At 40.2% G+C, this 21,843-nt stretch overlaps 1 protein-coding gene across 2 annotated transcripts; it reads left to right on the top strand.

Annotated features, from left to right (window-relative positions):
• Window positions 1-1,555: 1,555 nt before the first annotated feature.
• Window positions 1,556-17,317, top strand: LOC116053681 (zinc finger protein 771-like). 2 transcript variants are annotated; one of them, XM_031304766.2, is made up of 5 exons: window positions 1,556-1,744; window positions 7,446-7,650; window positions 8,458-8,623; window positions 12,946-13,922; window positions 17,219-17,317. In XM_031304766.2, the coding sequence occupies exons 2-5, from the start codon at window positions 7,447-7,449 to the stop codon at window positions 17,306-17,308; spliced, it is 1,437 nt and encodes a 478-aa protein (XP_031160626.1). In that variant the 5' UTR covers window positions 1,556-1,744; window position 7,446; the 3' UTR covers window positions 17,309-17,317. The 2 variants fall into 2 exon arrangements, with proteins under 2 accessions (XP_031160626.1, XP_031160627.1); XM_031304767.2 differs by lacking the exon at window positions 17,219-17,317 and having other exon boundaries at window positions 12,946-14,061.
• The last annotated feature ends 4,526 nt before the right edge of the window (window positions 17,318-21,843 follow it).

The raw sequence follows: 21,843 nt of genomic DNA, 5'->3' as shown, positions 1-21,843 counted from the left end.
GCCTGATGTATTGGATGAAGCATTTGCTCAGATTAAAACACTAGAACTCTGAATCTAAGAGAACAGAAAAATCATTTGAGATAAATGTTTAATTGTCCCCCCACACACGCACATACACGCTCCAAGATACACAAAAAGAAAAGCCAAGCTAAACAGCGTGCCTTTTTGGTTGCTAATGTTTTGGGATATCTGAGTCTAGTTCCCCTGCATGTCTTTTGCTGTGTAATATGTTTGATTTGCATGTTTTAAAGTCCTTCACTTGTATTGCACCATAAACAAATAAAAAAAGATAAGCTGTTAGGAAAGGATTGTCTTGACCTGAGGAATCCAGACAAAACGTGTATAAATTGTGGGATAGCGTTTATGTTATTTGTTATTTGGTCATTAAACATTTTTTTTTAGAGGTGGATGATCCATTAAAAACCTTATACTACAATCCATTTTTACACATGAATAATCCTCTTGAATTCCCGTTAAACTCTTAATTACATATAGCATTTTATGGTGAAAACTTAAGAAAAAAAGTGGCAAATATAAGTGGCAAAATAAAAAAGTGCTTCATTTTGCCACTGCACTTAAAGGCTTAGATTATTATTCTAAGTATCTGACAACATTATGGAAAGGATCCCTACAGAGATAGACCTTTAAAACCTCTTTAAGACCTTTCTGTTTCACCAGCAACAGCTCTGAGGTCGCTAGTGCTAAACCCCACCAGACTCCTGTTAGAAAAACAATACTTTTAGCGTGTATAGAGATCATTTCACATAGATAGTATATCGGTAAACTATGTGTTTATGTCAACCAAAACTAGAGTTGTGATGGTTGGAAAAGTGGAAAGACGACCCAAAACGGCTTTTCATAGTTTTTTTTTGTTTCTGTCGACTTTGAATTTAAATTTAAATTTATCTTTAAAATTAGTGTTTATTTACATGGAGTCTGGTGGGTTTAGCGAACGCAATTTCGCGGATGTTTTCATGTTTAAAGAAAGGATCTTACTCTTTAACAGAAAGGTCGACCTCCTTAGAAATCCTTTCCATAATGTTGTCAGACACTTAGAATAGAAATAAATTCAAAGTACCAAAAGGAAAAGTAGGTAACGAATTCTGCAAAATAATATATATTTTATTGTGTTCATCACTAATGTTGCAGCTGGTAAAGGTGGAGCTCATTTTAATTACATTATATGCTGCCGGGTAGTTTTAATCTATAAATATACACATTTATTTATTAGTTGACTATGTTTTGTTTTAATAATTGGAAACTGTAAAGTAATTAAAGACGTCACATAAATGTAATGCAGTAAAAAGTACAATATTTCCATCTCAGATGTAGTGGAGTACAAGTAGAAAGTAGCAGAAAATGAAAATACTGAAAAACAAGTAGGCTACCTAACAATTGTACAGTATGTTACTTGAGTAAATGTACATTGCAACACTGATCTTATCTTATCTTGTTAAAGGACACTGGGTAGAATCGACTTCTTAAAACGATGCCAACCGCCATTTAACTCAACACAAGACTTTTTTAAATGCTTTTATTTTGAAAGCCGGAGGGATGTAGCGGAAGTTGTGTATGTGTTTCCGAGTCTCAGCGATGCTTTCCGACGGAACATAGCTAGTTAGCATAGAATGTGTTTGTCGGTGTTAGCTGAGCGTAAATAAGGAATACGAAGTTTAAGTCTCCTTCGACTATCTGAGGTAAATGTCCAGATTCCAGCATCTGATGAAGCAGCGGAGGGAAGCAGGTTGGTTTTCTTTCTCCTTCTGGGGAACATATTTGCTGATAATGTTCCGTGCTAAGCTAACGTTAGCTAAAGCTAAACTATCCACACACAGTCTGTTAGCAGCTAGCTCCTGCTAACACGGTGTTGTGTGTTCACCAGGCTTTCTGTCGACGCTTCTTATTATTAGTGAAGTGGTGCAATGTAACTAAGTACATTAACTCAACTAAACTCGAGGTACTTGGTCTTTACTACATGTTCTGCTACTTTCTACTGCAATACATTAGCTACTTCATGTCTGACATTAGTCTGTCCAGTCTATCATGCACACCACCTTATGCCGACTGTTGTTGGAGGCTTATTAGAGGGAGAATAGAATGTAATATAATAATAATAATAATAATAATAATAATAATAATAATAATAATAATAATAATACTACTAATGATACACATCACATTCTCAGTACAGTACACAGATGAAAAGCATTAAAACATCAATAACTGTGTGATACAGTGAAAACCAGAGCTGCAACTCATCGATAAAATGTTAAGATAGGTTTTGACATTAATGTAGATATAAATGTAATTTAAAAAAATATTGATTTTCAAATATTGCACCTCAACACAGAACGAAATCTTCTATAGCCTATTTTGCCGTCAATACTGCCGACGTTGTATTTGCTGTAATCACATATATACAAGTATATATTTATGTTTAACGTGAAGTATACTACTTCTTGAGTGCGGGGGAAATGGGAAACATCCATGTGTACAGACAAGGCTAGCAGCAGCAGCGCCGCGTCAGACACGTTTCTGGTCATAGACATAGAAAACGCCACGCTGCCGACACGCAACAGAAACGCCACGCTCACGCACGTTTGCGGGAGGCCTAAGGCTTGATTCGTGGTCCGGCAGAGGGTCCACGCAGAGCTTTCATCGTAGCCTACGTAAGCGGCCTGAAGTTCATACATTGTGCGTTGGTGTGCGCGTGCGTCGATCTCAGCCGGGCCGGCGTGTGCGTGGGGACTGTGTGATAGAGAGAGTGATGGTGTGTGTGTCCGTTGTCGGCCTCATTTCCCCCGCTTCCCATTCATGTCTATGGGAGCAGCCGTGCAATGCGTTCCGTTGGCGTCGCGGGGGCTTTGGAGAAGCGGGGGTGTCGAGTCGTCCGCTCCTCATTTGCATCACGTTGAATCCTGCCAAGTTTATGCAAATTGGGTAGGTGTAAATGTCTTGTTGAATTTGTTGACATATATAACAGTAAAAGACTTAATGTTCAGGTCTGAATGGGACCCATTTAGGCTACCCATGAGCGTAAATACACAGAGGCAGGAAGAAGTACTTTAAACCAGCCTTTATTAATTATTATTGCAGAGATGGGGAACAGGACCTACCTTTTGTCTTCTGCATTCTCCTTACCTTTGTCTCCTGTTCCTCCCCCCAGCCCCAAACCCCATCTCTGCAATAATAATTAATAAAGGCTGGTTTAAAGTACTTCTTCCTGTATTAATGCTCATGGGTAGCCTAACGGTGTTTTTCCTTTACATGGTACCTACTCGACTCTACTCGCCTTTTTTGGTTTTCCATTGCGAAAAAAAGTACCTGGTACCTGCTAACAGGTACTTTTTTTAGTACCACCTCAGTCGAGGTTCCAAGCGAGCTGAGCCGATACCAAAAGGTGACGTGAAAGCGACAGATGGGGGTGTCCTGAACAAACCCGCCATTTTTAAATAGTTTAGCCAGCTGTGTTTTGTTTTTGTTGCTGCCTCAAGCCTCATTTGAAACTAAATGTGTCTTCTGGCTGTGGCAACAACAACACACCTTCCACGTTCTGCGTGTGTGTGTGTCGCGTTAGGTCACGGCAGTTTACTGCGGCGCCGCTATGACGACCAGCCACGCTGAGGCGGTACTAAAATCTGCAATGGAAAACGGACGCACAGGCGTCGAGGTGAGTAGAGTCGAGGTGAGTAGAGCAGGTACCATGTAATGGAAAAACGCCAAAAATGGGTTCCATTCAGACCTTAACATTAAGTCTTTTACTGTTATATATGTCAACAAGTTTCAACGAGACATTTTCACCTGGCTATACCCAGTGTTTAGATCTGGTGTGGTATTTATGCAAATTAGCACATACGTAATTAGATTATGCAGCGTTTGCCCATGTTAACAATTTCAAAGAACTTGTAATACATTTTTTGTTTGTCTTGATGTAAGTAATCAACTCAAAAAAAGAATGAATAGGCGTATGAATGGGCTATATTTGGGTCTTTCTCGAAACTTTCCCCTAATGGGATTCTTCGGGGCTTTTTTTTCCCCCTTACTCAGGACATATTGAGGATACAAAATCAGTTGAGTTTGCTTCAGTTGCAATTTGTTCAACCTGTTTTTTTCATGAAATGACTGGACTACCAGTGTGGTAGAAGCTGAGCTGACTCGTTCGTGGACGAGGAGCTGTGTTCCTGCAGCGGTGAGAGTTACGTTGCGAGTTGAAGAGCAGTGTAGCTAGTTGAAATACACACACTTAAATGACTGAAATACTGCCGTGTGTGCTTAAGACTTGCGGTTTCTATATATTTGTCTTTCCTCTTTTGACTGGTGATCCAAACACTTGTGGGCTGTAAAAGATTAAACAAATTGACAGGCTTGTACAGTAATGTTAGCTCTATGGATGTATTAAGAGAATGCGTTTTTCCCTCCAGTTATCGGGCCTCAGCCTGCTTCGTTCCATTACGATCTAACGTTAGCCTGGTGCTAAATATTAAGTAGCTGCATGCTAACGCGAGAAGGCTGTAATCTTGGCGGCCAGTGCCGGTCATTTCTCCCCAATTTCGGGGTCAAATTACTGCTGGGACATGTCTGGTTGTATAGTATTTGGTTTAGAAGCCTTTGCTGATTTTTCACGGTAAAAAGTCCGGCTACATACTCCGTTGCAGCAGCCCCAGCTTCAACTAGTGACGCAACAGCGGAGGGTTAGGGTGACAACCATCAAGGCCATCCAAATTGACCGACAGCTTGAAAAAAAGTCACATTTCTTATATGCGCTAACAGCAATAATAATAATAATAATAAAAAAAACACAGGCCTGTACGTCGAAAGTGCTAGTTGAATTTCAAAAAAGGTCCACAAGTGAACATGCAATACATGAAAAAAGAACAAGAACACATTCTTCTGAGAATTCAGGCAGTTTTCACGGTTGACGGGAAGACAACGCTAGGGTTAAAAAGGGATTTTTAAGAAGCCGACAGGATGCTGGATACGTGCAACAGCTAGTGCGTTTTTATCAACAGAACAGCAACAAAAAAAAGACTCAAACTGAAGCCACCAGTAATACAAAAAAATAACTGCTAACAACCAAAATGGCGACCTCACCCTTCTCCTGAAGCTCATTTAGCTCAGCCTCGCCTAATTGGCACGTACCACCTGGATGAGTAGCCGAGGGTGAGATCTGGAAAATACCACGACTGTTTTGATAAAACGGGTATTGCTGACATTTCTAGTATAGCTATATATGTGCACCCACAACAACAAGCATCCCACAAAATATAAAAATGGCAATTGCTGCAAAAATTGTGGTACGCCTAAGGAGTGCCCAGCCCCTCCCTGCTAAGGGGTCATAATCGTGCAAACCTGCAGGCACTCTTCTTAATTGCACTGGTGAGCAGCTGATTCCCTCCCAGGCAGAACCAGGGGAGGGACCAGGGACGTCCAACAGCAGCTGATTGGACGAACGCGTCACGTGGGGTCTGGCTTCTCCCGAATTTCAAACCCGACCATAATGGCGGCTCGTACGGGAATACGATCTCGTATTTTACGAAAACAGTTCACCGAAACGTGTTTCTGAAAACATTTTTAAGCGAGAAATACCTAGGCCATACAGTTGCTGAATCTGTCTGTTTTTTGGATCGACAAAGGTCAGTTTAAAAGATTTTTCGTCAGATTTTGAGAGGCGTTCGTCACGCTCATCCCTCTCGTCATTTCCGGTAGTGTTCCTTTTGGGACAGTACTAACCATCTAAAGTGGGCACTACGGCAGTAAGTGGTCAGTGCACATTAGCAGTGTACGGACGGTAAGTATGCGGAATGAGACACAGCCTACGTCCCCATAAACCAAACAGGCCTGCGTCATTTTTACACAGGTCAACTGATAAGATACGAAATAAACCAAAACACACATAAATTAAGAATTAAATAGACACCAAGCATTGTTCATTTGGGGAACAGGGCCCAGTAGAAAGGGAGAAAGGCAGCCTTTTCACTACGCACGGCAGTTAGCATTACCGGTCCGTGTACAGTGGGGGTCGACCAATACTGGTTTTTCACGGCCGATACCGATTACTGGTGGTTAAAACTCCTAACCCCAAAACGTGCCGGCGGGTTAGAAAAAGCATAGAAAGAAGCTGGGAAAAAAACAAATTGTTCGTCGGATTTTCAAAATACCGACGGTCCCTGAATGCGCCTCGAGAGACTCCGCCGACATTATGTAAAAAAAAAAAAAAGAAGCTCCAAAGTAGGCCAAAAACCACTAAGTGGCTAGAAACCTCATATAGAACATCTAAAAAAAAAATTGAAAAATCAACCATTTGCATGATCAAGGAGCTGTAAAATGCATAACATTTTCACACACACACACACACACACACACACACTACAAACAGTTGCAGTGTTTTTCACACACTATATATTTATAATAGCCTATAGCCTGCATACACAGTATGGCTATATATTTAGTGGAAAACACTACAAATGTTTGTATGAAAAGAACTATACAAATATATAAAGGCTAAGCCTATATGATAGACACACAAACACACTGTCTATTATTAATGCGTGGATCGGCTCTTTATCCGAATAGCGATTTACTTTGATGATTAGAGATGCTGCTTGTAGACGTTTCCATAGGCGCAGAAATGTCACTGCAGCTGACATAGTTGGATATTTAAGCAGCGAAACCAACTGTAGTTATAAACTGGACAGAGGAAACCAAACGAGACCTTTTACTTCTGAAATAAGCCTAACAAAGTTACGCTGCTCTTCTCGAGCGTCTCTCAGACGCACTTACAAATGAAGCTGCCCGCAGAGGATACATCAGTGTATCCTCGATTTTTACTCCTCGTAGGAGCCTCCCCGATGCTCGCTCCTCAATGTGCATTTTCAGCAATTGGGACGCCCTTCAGCATGGCACGCTGAGAATGATTTCCGGGTCACAAGCCCGAGGAGTCGAGGAGGTACACATTTGGGAATTGGGAGAGGCCCCATGCCTGCTCCAAAGATCCGTCGGGCAATTTTTTTAAGTAAAACTTTCCGCCTAAATCTCCTTCCCTGCTCGTATCCATCTTTAGCTAGAATGGCTGACGGCTATCGGTTTTGCAGCCCAGGTCGTCACACAGGTCAGCCGCCACAGGGCGTACACAAAATCCAGCCGCTTTAAAAAAAAAAAAAAAAAAAAAAAGAATTAACGCGTTAATATTTGCATTCTATTGCGAACTATTTACATAAAAATGTCATTCATTTTCACAGCACTAATATATTTACAATGTGCATAAATAAATAATCAGATTTATACCAGTGGATGTTTACACACTAGGTCAAGTATTGACAGCATATTATATCTTCTATCACGCCTATGGCAATTATGAATGGGAAAAAAAAGATATTTGATACTGTAACCAACTGACGGCAAAACATCTCCGAGATAAACTCTCTATGTTTCTCTTTCATTTGCAGAATGACAAAGCCCCGAAAAAAGCCGTGCCCCTCCTGTCGGGCCCCAAATTCCCTCGGGAGGATGACGTGTGTGGAGTGCGTCTGCCCACTACAATTTAATGAAGGCTTAAGAAAAAAACAAGCCAAGCTGAACCACTGTAGCTGGGCATCCACTGTCAAGTCTCACAGGAACTCCAGCAGGAGCATTAGGTCGGCCCAGCTATCCGTGAGTTGTGATCGCTCTAATTTAAAAAGGGGGGTTGGCCTCTCAGACTATACATAATGATCTTATTTCTCTTGCTTTTAGTGAATGTGGAAAACCACCAATAGGGCTGTAACAAACCATGATTACTTCTTTCATCATTGATCAATTTGTCTGTTACGCTTACACGTTATCACACCATGTCTGAAATATCTACATATTGAGACAGAAGGCCCAAAGCTTAGCCGCTAAGAGCTGAGCGAAAAGGAATTTACAGTCCCTTCAGAAAAACGTGATTATGCGATCGCATAATTCAATGCATAATCAGCCAAAGTGGGGCCGCATTTTTTCAAATACGCCGCACTTTCGCCGCATAAATTGCCAATTTCCGCGCAAAATATGCGGGGCTTGCATGATTTCATAATCCCCGCATTTTCGTTGCAAAAAAGTCACATATATCTTAGCAGAAAGTTGAAAAATGTTGCGTTTTTCTTCACACAAGAGCAGCCATTTTCCCCTGTTGCCATAGTGAAACCCCAGTTTTTGCACGTTCCCGCAATTTCAGCGCATGAAATTGCATAAATATCCCACATATTCCATTGCATTTTTTAAGAAAAGGTGCCGCATAATCAAGGATTTTTGCCCGCAACAATCACAAAAAAACTCTGCATTTTTCTGGAAGGACTGAATTTAACATTTCCTGTGCTGATAAGCCTCACTTGTACATGGCTAAACTCCGGTTATGCTAATGTGTCAAGGCCAAGGTGTGAATAATAATCATATGGTAAAAAATAGTAAATGCATAAATATTTCTTCACTGTTTTCTCGCAGGTTTTTAAACTCAGTGCCCTTGGCTGCTGCCCGATTCTTTTCCTTGGGCGCCAGGGCCGCAACGGGGAGATTTGCGGGGACATAGTCCACCACATCTCTCTGACTGATGGGGTTGTCCAGGAGATAGTGAAGGAAATGAGGAGACTCTATGAGCACCTCCTGAAAAGTAAGATCATCTTCTTCTTAAGATTTAACAATCATACGTGTCAATACATTCAACAGAGGTAAATGTACACGTTACATCTTGGGTTGGGTACATTTACCAGAGACAATCCCAAACGCTTTCTAGCTTTAGCAAGAGAGAACCGATAACTTTCACAATCACACGTTCAGTTTCATAGTCCAAATCTACAGTAGCATCCAACTCCACATCATCGACTGATTCCAGTAATGCAAACTGGCTGCCATGCTGTCAAACACTGGTAGAAATTGAACGTTTTACAATAACATCACCTTTTAAGTCCTTGCACGAGAGGGATTAGTACGTTCGGCTTTTATGTGCAGCATAAGTCCAATATATGTACTAAGGCTGGGCGATATGGAGAAAATCAAATATCACGATATTCTTGACCAAATACCTCAATGTCAATATTACGACGATATTGTAGGATTGACAAAATTAACAAAATATTATTTACGCAATGAGATTTTTCATAAATGATCATCAGAAATGTTGATTTAATGACAAAAGTGTTTAAAGACAAATTATAGAACAGCTAGAACAGTCTGTTGAGTTCAGAAAATTACTCTAATGCAGCCTTCAAAACCAGGGAACCAGGACCACACTTAATATATTACGATTTTATGAAATCCAAAATCTAAGACGATATCCAGTCTCATATCACGATATCGATATAATATCGATATATTGCCCAGCCCTAATATGTACGTTTTAAACTCACAACGATCCAACGCACACTGTTGTTTGATGGTTTCTAGTCTTTTCAGATGAGAGTTAATGTGTTGACAATAATCCTTATTTTTCGGAAACGGAAACTAGACCTACTCTATCTGTAAAGTGTCTCGAGATAACTCTTGTTATGATTTGATACTATAAATAAAATTGAAATTGAATTGGATTGGATCTTGGGCACAGCAGCCCTTGACACTGAGCTTCTTGACAGAGCGAGTTGCTCAACAGGTTGCACCTTTTTTGCACATGGAGACCTCTTGTGAGTGAAAACGGACTTAACTGACAATCGCCCGACTACGCCACATTCGGGGGCCTCGGCCACATGCACCGCCGCCGTCGTCCGTCCGTAATTATCTTAACCTTAGCTCGGAAAGCGGACAGATATTTTCGAACAATTACAAATTGTAACTGAATGGACTTGGATGAGTAAAAACGATGTTATTGTCATACCTGCCTCCAACTTAGAAGGTGCAAACGTGTTGTAATTATACAAGTTAGAGCCTAGTGTTAAACAGTATGTACCGTTAAGAAGGCTATGGCTCACTAAAGTCTAGCTGTACTGAAGACAATGCATAGCACGTGCAGACGTCCACTAGCTAAAGTGTGCTAACGAGCCAAATTTGCATTGGCAAAGAATGGCTTTGAAGTGACGATAGATATTTTATGCCCAAATACTTATGTTCATTAATTTTTTTTAGGCAAGAATCCCTTTATATAACTGTTACATTTACAAGGCCCTTGAATTATTTATTAGTGTATTTATTGCAAACAATTACCACATAACATTAACAAATAATTGAGGAAGAAATAACTATTGACCTATTTAAAAAATCGGGACTAAAAGATGATGCAGTATGGTCTGTAGGGTTAACGTAACTATGACCGTTCATAACGCTAATGCTTTAGTGAGGCGCTGGCTGAGCATTCATTCACAAATACTGCGTCGGTCGTCACTCGTCAGACAACGCGCCAAAAATGCGGGTCTTTTCATTTATTTTGAATGCCTGCATCCGACCGATAACCACCGACTAGGGCCAAAACAATTCCTTGAGTAACTCGAACAATTTGATTACTAAAAATCCTTGATGCAAAACGATTTGCCTCGAAGCTCGGAGGATTATTACTGTCGCACACCAGGCTTGACGCTGCTGGCAACACATGCCATGAAGACTGAAGGCGCAGATTACAAAGATTACACTTCTCTTAGCACCTCACTATTGACGCTCTTCGTCAATAGTGAGGTGCTAAGAGAAGAGACAGGCTGGAAAAAAGTTTGGAATCAGTTCAAACGTAGTTAAAACGAAACCTCTGTACAGTGTGTCTACTGCAAAATCAAAGTAGCTTACCACAATAATAGCACGGCGTCAGTGCTTCAGCATCTCAGCAGAAAACATTTGCGTCTAATTTAATCATCCATTCCACGAAGCGGACCCGACGATGAAACTACTCCAAACACAAAAACAACCAAAAACAAAGACAAGAAAATACGTAGTGGTGACCACAATTTGATCTGATCTATCTCTTCAGAAAAACAGCTGATTGTTGCGCACCACTCTCTCTCACTCTCTCTTTTCACGGAGAAACAGCTGATCAATTGTTTATGATTATGGTGTTATTGGATCTTCAAAAAGCATTTGATACAGTGAATCATGACAGACTGATTGCCAAACTTGAGGCCTTGGGGGCAGACAGCTCCACCTGTAGGTGGTTTAGGTCTTACCTATCAGGAAGGGAACAATTGGTGGTCTTAGGGGGAGTGCTGTCTGACCCTAGTGTAGTTGAATGTGGCGTTCCACAAGGAAGCACTCGGGCCGTCCTTTTTTTTTAACATACATTAATGATATGGCAGACTCCTGTTCATGTGAGATGTTTTTGTACGCTGATGACTCAGCACTTTTAATGTCTCATAAACAACAATCAACACTAGAGAGTACCCTGAGCTCTGAGCTTTCATCTGTAAACAACTGGCTGATTGACAATATGCTGTCCCTACATTTTGGTAAGACAGAGGCTATCTTGTTCGGTTCAAAATACAGACTGAGTAGATGCTCTGAATTTAGGGTCAGTTTGAATAATGTTGAGGTCAGTACAAAAAAGTCAGTAAAATACCTGGGTTGTATCCTAGAAAACAACTTGGATGGCAGGAATATGGCCAAAGAGGTTTTGAGTAAAGTCACGGGGCTCACAAAGTTTTTAGTCAGAAACTCTACATTTTTAGAAAGCTCAACAAAGATCATCTTAGCAAACGCCTTCATTTTAACCCACTTTGAATTTGCATGTACCTCCTGGTTTGAAGGCCTAACAAACCGACTTAAAGGGAGGCTGCAAGCAGCACAGAATAAATTAATAAGAGTAATTCTGAACTTGGGCCATAGATCGCATATAGGTAGGTCACAATTTGTTGAGCTCAACTGGCTCCCTGTAGAGTCTCGGGTTACTATGTTAAGACTGACCATGATCCATAAAATATTGTTTGGTAGTGTCCCAATTTTTTTGTCGTGTCTTATAACTAAGGTAAAGGACACACACAATATTTATACTCGTGGCAGCATATCTGATCTGTGTCCTTATAAATTTAAGACAGTGTTAGGGAAAGGAACCTTTGCCTATATAGGGGCAGTTCAGTGGAATAAGTTAGATCGTTATATTAAAGTCATTTCGAGCCTGAACTCTTTTAAAAAGAGTATCAAGGTCTGGTTACTAGAGAGGGTTGCGGAATAGATCAAAGGGCAAGTTACCTTTTTATTTATTTAAGAAAAATGTTTTTATGTTATGTCATTGATTATTATACACTCTGTGAATGTATTGTCTTGTTCTGATATGTGTTGAGGACCACAATGGAAATAAATCCTGGACTTTATTGTGTTTTTATCCTCGATTGTATTTGATGTCTTTTATTCACGTGTAAGGCATTCTTGATACAATTAAATAAATCAAATCAAAATCAACGATCTACTAGCATAAGTGTAACACAGCTGTGCGACATTGTAATCAAATATACTAAACCTATTTTTATTTATATAACTCATATTTACATATAGGCCTATATACAGATCAGTCTCAGGTTGAAACTTGTAGTTCTGAAAGTTAAGTTGCACAACTTAAGGTAATGTTTATGTATGTTTAATGTATGCCTTAGTTTGAGGTTGTTAATTGCATTTCAGAAAATGTTTTCTTTAAAAACAATGTAATATGGCACTTAAATGCACTTAATAACGTTTAGTTTTTTGAGAGATGATATTGTAAGCAATGTAGGCAATACAAATGTTGCTTTTTCCGAAAAGGTCTATCATGTAACGCAAGTTCAGACTCGTCAGTCCGTATTGCGGCGCGAGAGTCACGGTAACGTTACAGGATCAACATCACTGGCTATCGTTGCCAACAAAAAGGAGTTTGTGTAACAGTAGGTGACTCTGTCCTGCAACAGCAAAGCTGAAGTCGCTTCAACTCTTGCGTCGTCTCTTTTCCTGCCATCTTTCTCCGCTGCCTTCACGTGCGGTCGGAAATTTTGACAGGTTGAAAAAAAACGAAATTGCCCTTTAAGATTCACGTTGATGGCTGTTTATCTGTTTCAGGTTTACCTATGGATGTCCAGAAAGTGATTGTTGGTGAAGAACATCATCAGGAGTGGAGCTCCAGTCTGGACCAGGAGGACACAAAGCCCCCCAACATTAAAGAGGAACAGGAGGAACTCCGGATCAATCAGGATGAAGAGCAGCTTCAAGGGCTGGAGGAGGCTGATATCACAAAGTTCTCATTCACTCTGGTCCCTGTGAAGAGTGAAGATGATGAAGAGAAACCTCAGTTGTCACAGCTTCATCAAAGACAAACTGTAGAGATGAAAACAGAAGCTGATGGAGAGGACAGTGGAGCACCAGAACCAGCCATGAACTCGGATCCAGGTTCTCATTCAAAACCTGATAATAAGACTGGAGACTCTTCTGAACTTGAGACTGATGACAGTGCTGATTGGAAGGGGACCGGAGAACCTCAGTCCGGTTTAAACTCTCTGAATGGTAACAAAGTCTGTGGCCGTGATCTGAGATGTAGTACTGGTGAGAGAATGTGTGGGAACAGAGTTGGCTCCAGTGGACATCTGAATTCTCATGCAGGAGAGAAACCATTTAGCTGCTCCGTCTGTAAGAGAGGTTTTGTAAAAAGTGGACATTTACATAGACATATGAGAGTCCACACAGGAGAGAAACCATTCAGCTGCTCAGTCTGTAAGAAAGCTTTTACAGGAAGTGGAAGTTTACATATACACATGAGAATCCACACAGGAGAGAAACCATTCAGCTGCTCCGTCTGTAAGAAGTCTTTTAGAGCGAGTGGAAACTTACAGAGACACACCAGAATCCACACAGGAGAGAAACCGTTCAGCTGTTCAGTCTGTAAACGAGCTTTTATGGAGAGCGGTAATCTCAATAAACACATGAGGATCCACTCAGGAGAGAAACCATTTAGCTGCTCAGTCTGTACGAAAGCTTTTAAAGAGAAAAGAAGTTTACAGAAACACACGAGAACCCACACAGGAGAGAGACCGTTCAGCCATGTGGATTGGAGATCCAGTATGGAAGAAGAGCAGATAACCTCAGTCAGGTTGAAACCCTCTGAAAATAAATGAATTATTTAAAAGTGATATGAGATGCAATGCTCTGTGGGTCCTTTAACCCTTGTGTGGCATTCGGGTCTGTGGGACCCGTGTTCAATGTTTGCTAAAATAAAAATTATGCTATTTATTATTTCTTCTAACTCAAACTCTTTGGCCTTGGCTCATTTTCTGTGAAGAACATAAAAAAAAACATGCAATGACTGCACACGGAACACCCCACACACACACACACATAACTATTATATATGAGGTGTTCGGGTCTACTGGACCCGAGTGTATTTAATTTTAGGTGCTACGAAACTGTTGTCTTTCTGCACCTGCTATTCCCACACAAAGTTACAAAATTGTTAGATTTCAAGCACTTTCACCTTTTCTGATTAAGTTCTAAGAAATAAGCATCAATAATGATGATAAAAATCTTGTTTCTATTTTTTTTTTTTTTATCTTTTTTATAATTGAATTTCCTTGTTTTCTCACAAAACAAAAAATTATCATATGATCAAAAATGTGATCTCACAGGGGTAAATGGCAAATATGAACCATAAATGATGTATATATCATTGGTAATTGAGCTAAAGTAAACATATGTTAAGTATTTTTACATACACTGTTATGTACTGATTGATTTAAAAGATTTAAAAGCCTAATAATGTGGTGGGTCCACCACACCCGGGAACATTGGCTGTGTAACAAAAATATGAACACCACACAAGGGTTAAAAGTCCTAAAATCCAATAATGAATAATTATCAAGAAATTGCTCGGATTATGAACATAATGTAACTGTTGGAATCCATGCAATTCCAAATATTAACTTGTTCCTTTTTGAAACTGAAAGTGCACTTGTTTTCAAAATGGAACAAACAGCCAATGCATTTGACCCAATCCCTCTCCTAAATGGCAGCTGTTCTGTAGTCACAAGGAACAGCCACCCAACTTCGTCTCCCAGCAGACTCCCCAGTCTTCATGATTAAGTTGATGAAGTGCTGTGACATCACCAGCCCTCCAAAGGCAACAACTGCTGTTGTTCTGGACTATTCCTGCACTCCTGATGTTCTTCTCCAGCAGATGATGCGAGTGTCTGCTCACAGTAAACCAGTTATCATCACTGACTTGGACAAAGTCCACCAGCTAACCTTAAACAACTGAAGAAGAAAAACAGTTAGCACCAAGCTAACTACCAGGACTGAAGCAAACAGCTTCATCCAGCCTGCAGGATTGGTATGCGGCACAAACAGAGACCGCATCACTTGACCTCAGAACCACAATTCTCCCAGCCTGGCTTTCCCACAGTGATGGCACTGACAGCTAACAAAAGTTTTTCTTCCTGTGACCAACTGGGCCAGCATCAGCATAACGACAGCAGCTAAGCAAAGCTCTTACCTGTTTAGCTTCTTTTTAATGTACATGTATTGATTTGATTTAATGCCATCCAGACCTATATTTTTGTAATGTTCTTTTAGTCATGCTATTGGATAGCCAAACTGCTAAGTTGATGTTAGTTTAGGCTTTGACACGAAATCTAATATGTAACTAACATCCTCTTTCTAAACCTGGTACCTTAAAGGTGCAGTAGGTAAGCCTTATAAAACTAACTTTCTGTCATATTTGCTGAAACTGACCCTATGTTTGAGTAGAACTACATTACATTACATGTCATTTAGCTGACACTTTTATCCAAAGCAACTTACAATTGCTATATATGTCAGAGGCCACACGCCTCTGGAGCAACTAGGGGTTAAGTGCCTTGCTCAGGGGCACATTGGTTGATGTATTGCAGTGGGAATCGAACCTGGGTCTCCCACACCAAAGGCATGTGTCCTACCTCATAACCCTCAGCACCAGCTGAACCACAGACTGAGCTCATGAAGTGGCGTATGTACAACACGCCAATTCGTATGCCATTTTTGGCGTGTTATCAAGACGCATAATCGCTTTTTAGCGTGTTTATCAACGCCGTTTGGCCTCCATTGACTTACATTACCTTGCGATTGCGTTTGAATTTATGCCGTAGCGAGTAGTATGAAAGGGCGAAAATCCACGTAGGGAGGTTGGTCGGGGGGGTGGACGGGTCAAACACAGGACTTTCACCCAGGACGTTTCCTAAACCCAACCGGTTCTTCTTTTCCTAAACCCAACCCGTCCACTGTATACGGTGCTCAAAATGCGGTACAGATAGCACGCCACTTGGCTTTAGAAAGTCGCATGTATGTTAACGCGATAACACGCCAAGTGGCGTGTATGTTTACATCCGCTGTATACAGCGTAGACATACACGCGGATAGCTCAAAATGCGTACAGATAACACGCTACTTGGCTTAAGAAAGTGGGCGTGTATGTTTACGCGAAGTCATGTAATATTGTAAACCATCTCATCTTTGTAAAAAAAACACATCATTTTCCTCCTTTTAGCTTAGGTCTTTTAGTTGAGTTAGATATTGTGTATTTTACTTTTGCTCTATTCGTTTTATGAATAAACCTTTTTTGGGAAAATACGTCTATGCTGTCTATGCAACTTTGTAAAAAAGAATTTTGCTAAGCTCTTCTGTGACAAGAACTCCCAAATCTTTCAACTTTTGCTAGTTATTGGTATGTTCATTTTGAAAACTATCAATTCCAGATTGATAGTTTAGTATATTTCTTGATCTTTCCAAGTGGTGCCCCGCAAAAGGTGACTTCATTTACATTAAATCACATTGGTAAATCATGGAACTTGCTAATTATTTTGATAATTATTATTTGATATATTATATGAGGCCTGGTTCTCAACATTCCTTCTATAAAATTGCATTAACTTTAGTCTCACTTTTAAATGTGTTTTAATAGCTACTTCTAGAAGTGATAACTTCAAATTGTTTCCGCTAACATTCCTTACATCTAATAGTGCTCAGTACAATTTCAACGAGATCTGGCTCAAGAACAGCACATTTTGTGCTCGGTAAAGCCTGTTGAAAATAAATGTGAAGCCCGATGAAAGAAAATACATGCCGCAATAAGTCACCAGTAAACCCCTGCCATCACCGAATTTTCTGTATTCATCAGGAGCAACTCACTCTGCATTAACAACGTTAACTCATGTAAGCGACCTCCGGACACGGTTTGGATCTAGGGTAACATCAAAAGCAGAGTTAAAATAGACTTTGCACAACATGTTTGAGTTTTCAACATTTTATCATAAAACATTACGTATGCATGCTCACAGATATGAAGAGAATACATTGCAATTGTACTTTTGAGATAGGCTTGTTGTTGGTATGCCCTCCAGTTAAGGATGTCAGGCCTTGGGGATTCTCAACAGTGAAAAATGTACTTATTTTACAGCTCTGATGGCCAAGTGGTTAACCCTTGTGTTGTCCTCGGGTCAAATTTGACCCGTTTTCAGAGTTTTTTATATCAGAAATATGGGTTTCTTAACAACCAAAATAACTTGGATGCATACATGTACGTTGTATGGAACCAAGGTTATTATAGTTTTGCATTTTTCATTAGTTTTTATTTTTATTTCGTTTTGACTTTTTGTTTTCAAATTCAGTTTAGTTTTAATTAGTTTTTAAAGCGGGTTTGCTAGTTTACTTTAGTTTTTATTTTTTGAAAATGCTTAGTTTTTATTAGTTTTAGTGTTAGTTTTAGTCTTTTTTGTAATGTGGGTTATTTGTCAGGGGCAAGATTCAAAAAGGTCAGAAAGAGTATTGTGTAATAATAACTCAACAAAAACATCATACAATTTCAGAAATATTTATACAACAATAACACCGGTACATAAAATATACGTATGATGTTGAGCACAAATATGTAAACAGTCTACACAAGACGCCGCAATAAGTGTAGAATGTGTAAGTGACGTGTGCCAGGAAAAAAACCTAAATAGCCAACAGACTAAAGAAGACAGACATCAACAGGTGTTTTGAGCTTTGGTTCAAGGAAAGTTGCAAACTTTTTGAAGTCCATCGACTCACACAGTTGTGTGGACATCCCAGTATCAATCCACATATTAACCCACGCTTCCCCCCCGCTTGTGTTCCTGTGTATTTACTAACCAGAAGCTATCGGGTCGCCGGTGAAAGCCCGTCTGTAGTGTTCTCTGTCCTGCTGTTGTCTCCGTCATGCTGCCTGTATCCATACATCCATGCCCTGTACCGTGGTTAGCTTCTGTTTCGGGGGAAGGGGGCTTTGCGTTCTCCTTTACCTTGTTAAGATAAGCTAGGTTAGCCTCCTTGTGCACTCTTCTCAAATGTACTTTCAAATTTTCAAAATTGAAAATAAAAAAACCTTTAAATTTTTCCCTTTAATAAATTGTCCACTTATTTTACCACCTTCCACTGCAAGGCACTTATCATTCAAAAAAATACCCATCGGGGACTGTTAACGGGATTGTCGGTGTCTAAATGTTTTAACTTTTATGAGCGCATCAAGCTCCACCTGATCTTCTAAGAACGGTGACGCCGTTATCAATCAAGTATTGATTGGTCAAAAAAATGCACTGGAATAAAAACCAAAACACAAGACATAAAATGGAAATTAAAAACCACACCCAACCAAAACAATAACTAAAATGGATGTAAACAAAATTGTACTTCAAAAAATATTAAACATTAGGCTCAGACAAAGAGTGATACATTCCTTAACAGGCAAAACAAAAGCTTTTAAAAAATAATTTCTCCAGCATAAAGCTTTGTTCACATAAAGCGAACGTGAATTGCAGTCTATGTCCACAGCAGGGTGTGCACCAAGGACGAGAGAGAGAGACAAATGCGACACACCGGCTCGCTCAGGTTAAGTGGTTCACCACGACCATTTGGTTTGAATCCAAATTGGATTCCAAATGAAGTGCTCCCACACTGCAGCTGTCGCGTTTAGCTTTGAAACCAATTCACGCGGCTCTTTTGCTGCACTCTGTGCACGCCACGAGGGAATTGATTTATTGCACATCGCGACAGGCCTATGTTCAGCATAAGTTACCACGGCGATTTAACCCGGTAACAAGTGATCCAACCGTCGTGATACACGAAACCCTGGGTTGAACCTGAAGTGACCTCGTTAACGCCAAATCTTGCTTCGTAGTACAGAACTCTGGAGTTTTTGCTTCATAAATCTTTTAGTCATGGTGTGGGATCGTCCACATTAATAGTGAGTCAATTTAGATAATCCCAGTAATGACTTGGTTGGCATTACTGGGGACGCCCACTAAAACGTCATTTCCGTTTATGCCGTGGGGAAATGAGCGTAGACCTTGTTAGTGGTTAACTTTACGCTGTTGTATTCACGGTTGTTTCTTTGCTTGGTACAATGCCGAAAAGTTGCTGTGTTGCATTCTCCGCATCTAATAGGTTATAGGGAAACCCTGATCTTGAGTTTTACATACTGCCGAATAGACAGACGGAGCCGGTGTTAATATCACTAACGTCGCTGCTACAGGCCAAACTGTAACAGTTACACGGAATTTATTCATTTAACACGCTAAGACATACTAGTCTTTAAAGGACTATGTGTTTGTAGCTTGAAACAAGCTAGCGTGGACCGCTGATTAGCTTACAACGCTAGTATTGGGGGCACAGGGAAAGTAAAAACAAATCGCTATTTATACCACTAAAAAGGCTAAAAATATCACCACACTTCAACGGTAGCGTAATGAGGGTCCCTAAATGTTAACCGAAGCATTGAGAACATTGTAAGTGTACACAGTTTATTAAAAAGATAGTTCAGAAAGACCGTAGCTCCCAAGACTGTATGCGAGAACGCGACTGTCTTTATAATCTATCTTTTTAATAAACTGTCTGTACACTTACAATGTTCTCAATGCTTCGGTTAACATTTAGGGACCCTCATTATGCCACCGTTGAAGTGTGGTGATATTTTGAGCCTTTTTAGTGGTACAAAATAGTGATTTGTTTTTACTTTCCCTGTGCCCCGAATACTAGCGTTGTAAGCTAATCAGCGGTCCGCGCTAGCTTTTTTCAAGCTACAAACACATTCGATTAGCATGAAAACATGTCCCAGAGAGCGATTGAGTGGGTACACATGTTATTAACCCCTAGGTTCGTTTTGTGCCGGAATTGTCCTTTAATATAGCTTTAATAAATGTGGGACCTGTTTGACGACCCTGGGATAACTGATAATACAGTCAGATTGAATCATCTAAGACTAGCTAACGGTTAACGTTAGCTGTCTCTTACCTACCAATCAGGTCGCTAACGTTAACACAAAATGTGGGGAAACGAGACCTCTGGCAGCTCCGTTGGGTCGTTTGTCCAGTCACTTAAGTGCTTTTGAGTAGTGCATACTGGTCAAACGCTAGATTATCCGGTCAGGGGTAAAGGATTATTTCCCCCCACGGCGACTCCACCACAGGCCACGCCCCCCCAGCTATGACAAGTCACCGACCAAGTGTATTACCAGATAAAATCCTGCCTGCATTCTTTGTGAGATTAGAAGCATACAGACCTCCAGTCAAACCCATTTCACTGTCCGGAGACACAACCGTCTTTTTGTCTCAAAGTGTAACACACTGATTTCTCACTCTATCACAAGCTTTTACACACTTTTGGTCTATGACTTCAGATTTAGATAGAAAACTAGAATAGTAACACACAAGCACAGCATAACAAGTCTTTTTTTTATGAAAAGAGAACATGACATCATGACTTTGCGTAAACATACACAGAAAGTCCTGTGTTTGACCCATCCTCCACCCCGACCAACCTCCCTATGCGGATTTTCGCCCTTTCATACTACTCACTACGGCGTCAATTCACACGCAATCGCAAGGTAATGTAAGTCAATGGAGGCCAAACGGCGTTGATAAACACGCTAAAAAGCAAGAATGCGTCTTGATAACACGGCAATAATGGCACACGAATTGGCGTGTCATACATACGCCATTTCATGAGATCAGTCTGGAAAAGAAGTACTTTTTTCCTCCTCCTTTTTCCTCTGTATTTTTGTCTCTCTCTCTCTCTCTCTCTCTCTCTCTCTCTCGATTTCTTTTAACGATTCAACTATTAAATTAATCTCCAATCTTTTTATTTTTTTTTTAATTAATTTTATTAAAACTTCTCTGACTGCAGCTTCATGAATGTGAAGATTTTCTAGCTTCTTCTCTGTGACAGTAAAGTGAATATCTTTGAGCTGTGGACAAAACGAGACATTTGAGGACGTCGTCTTGGGCTTTGGGAAACACTGATCCACATTTTTCAACATTATCTAACATTTCGTAGACCAAACAACTAATACATACATTCAGAAAATAATCCACGATGAAAATAATCGTTAGTTGCAGCCATTGTATATTTTAACAGCATGATATCCTAAATGTAGCTGCCAAAAATCCCCATAAAATTGAATAAACATTATAGGTTTAAATATGGGTAATTAATATTTTGAGCTTGTAAAAAATGTTTTGTGAAGGAATATTTTCAACGTTGAGGCTCGGGCGTGGAAAAAAAACAGTAAAAATTCACACTTGTATCTCATGCTTTGTGTTTGTAACTTCAGGGTCACACAGGCGCATAGGACATTTTTGTGTTGTAAAATGTCCTGTCTGACCCACCTGCAGGTAGGAAATTTGTCGCACAGCCTTTGTAATACCTCAGTGAACTTCTTTTTTTTTTTTTTACATGCACAAAATAATTGTACAGCTGATCACAATGTCCTGCTATGCCCTGCAGTAACTTTGTTACTTTAATTGCCACTGTTCATCATACCACCAACCGGCACCGGCAGACGCCCGCCCACCAAGAGTCTGGGTCTGTCCAAGGTTTCTGCCTAAAAGGGAGTTTTTCCTTGTCACTGTCGCACTAAATGCTTGCTCCTGGGGGAGTTATTGGAATTGTTGGGGTCTTTGTAAATTATATAGTGTGGTCTAG

This window comes from Sander lucioperca, chromosome 24 (genome assembly GCF_008315115.2).
Source record: "Sander lucioperca isolate FBNREF2018 chromosome 24, SLUC_FBN_1.2, whole genome shotgun sequence".
Classification (NCBI taxonomy): domain Eukaryota; kingdom Metazoa; phylum Chordata; class Actinopteri; order Perciformes; family Percidae; genus Sander; species Sander lucioperca.
Note: the sequence above shows the minus strand (reverse complement) of the source record. Positions and strands in the feature narration are given on the sequence as shown.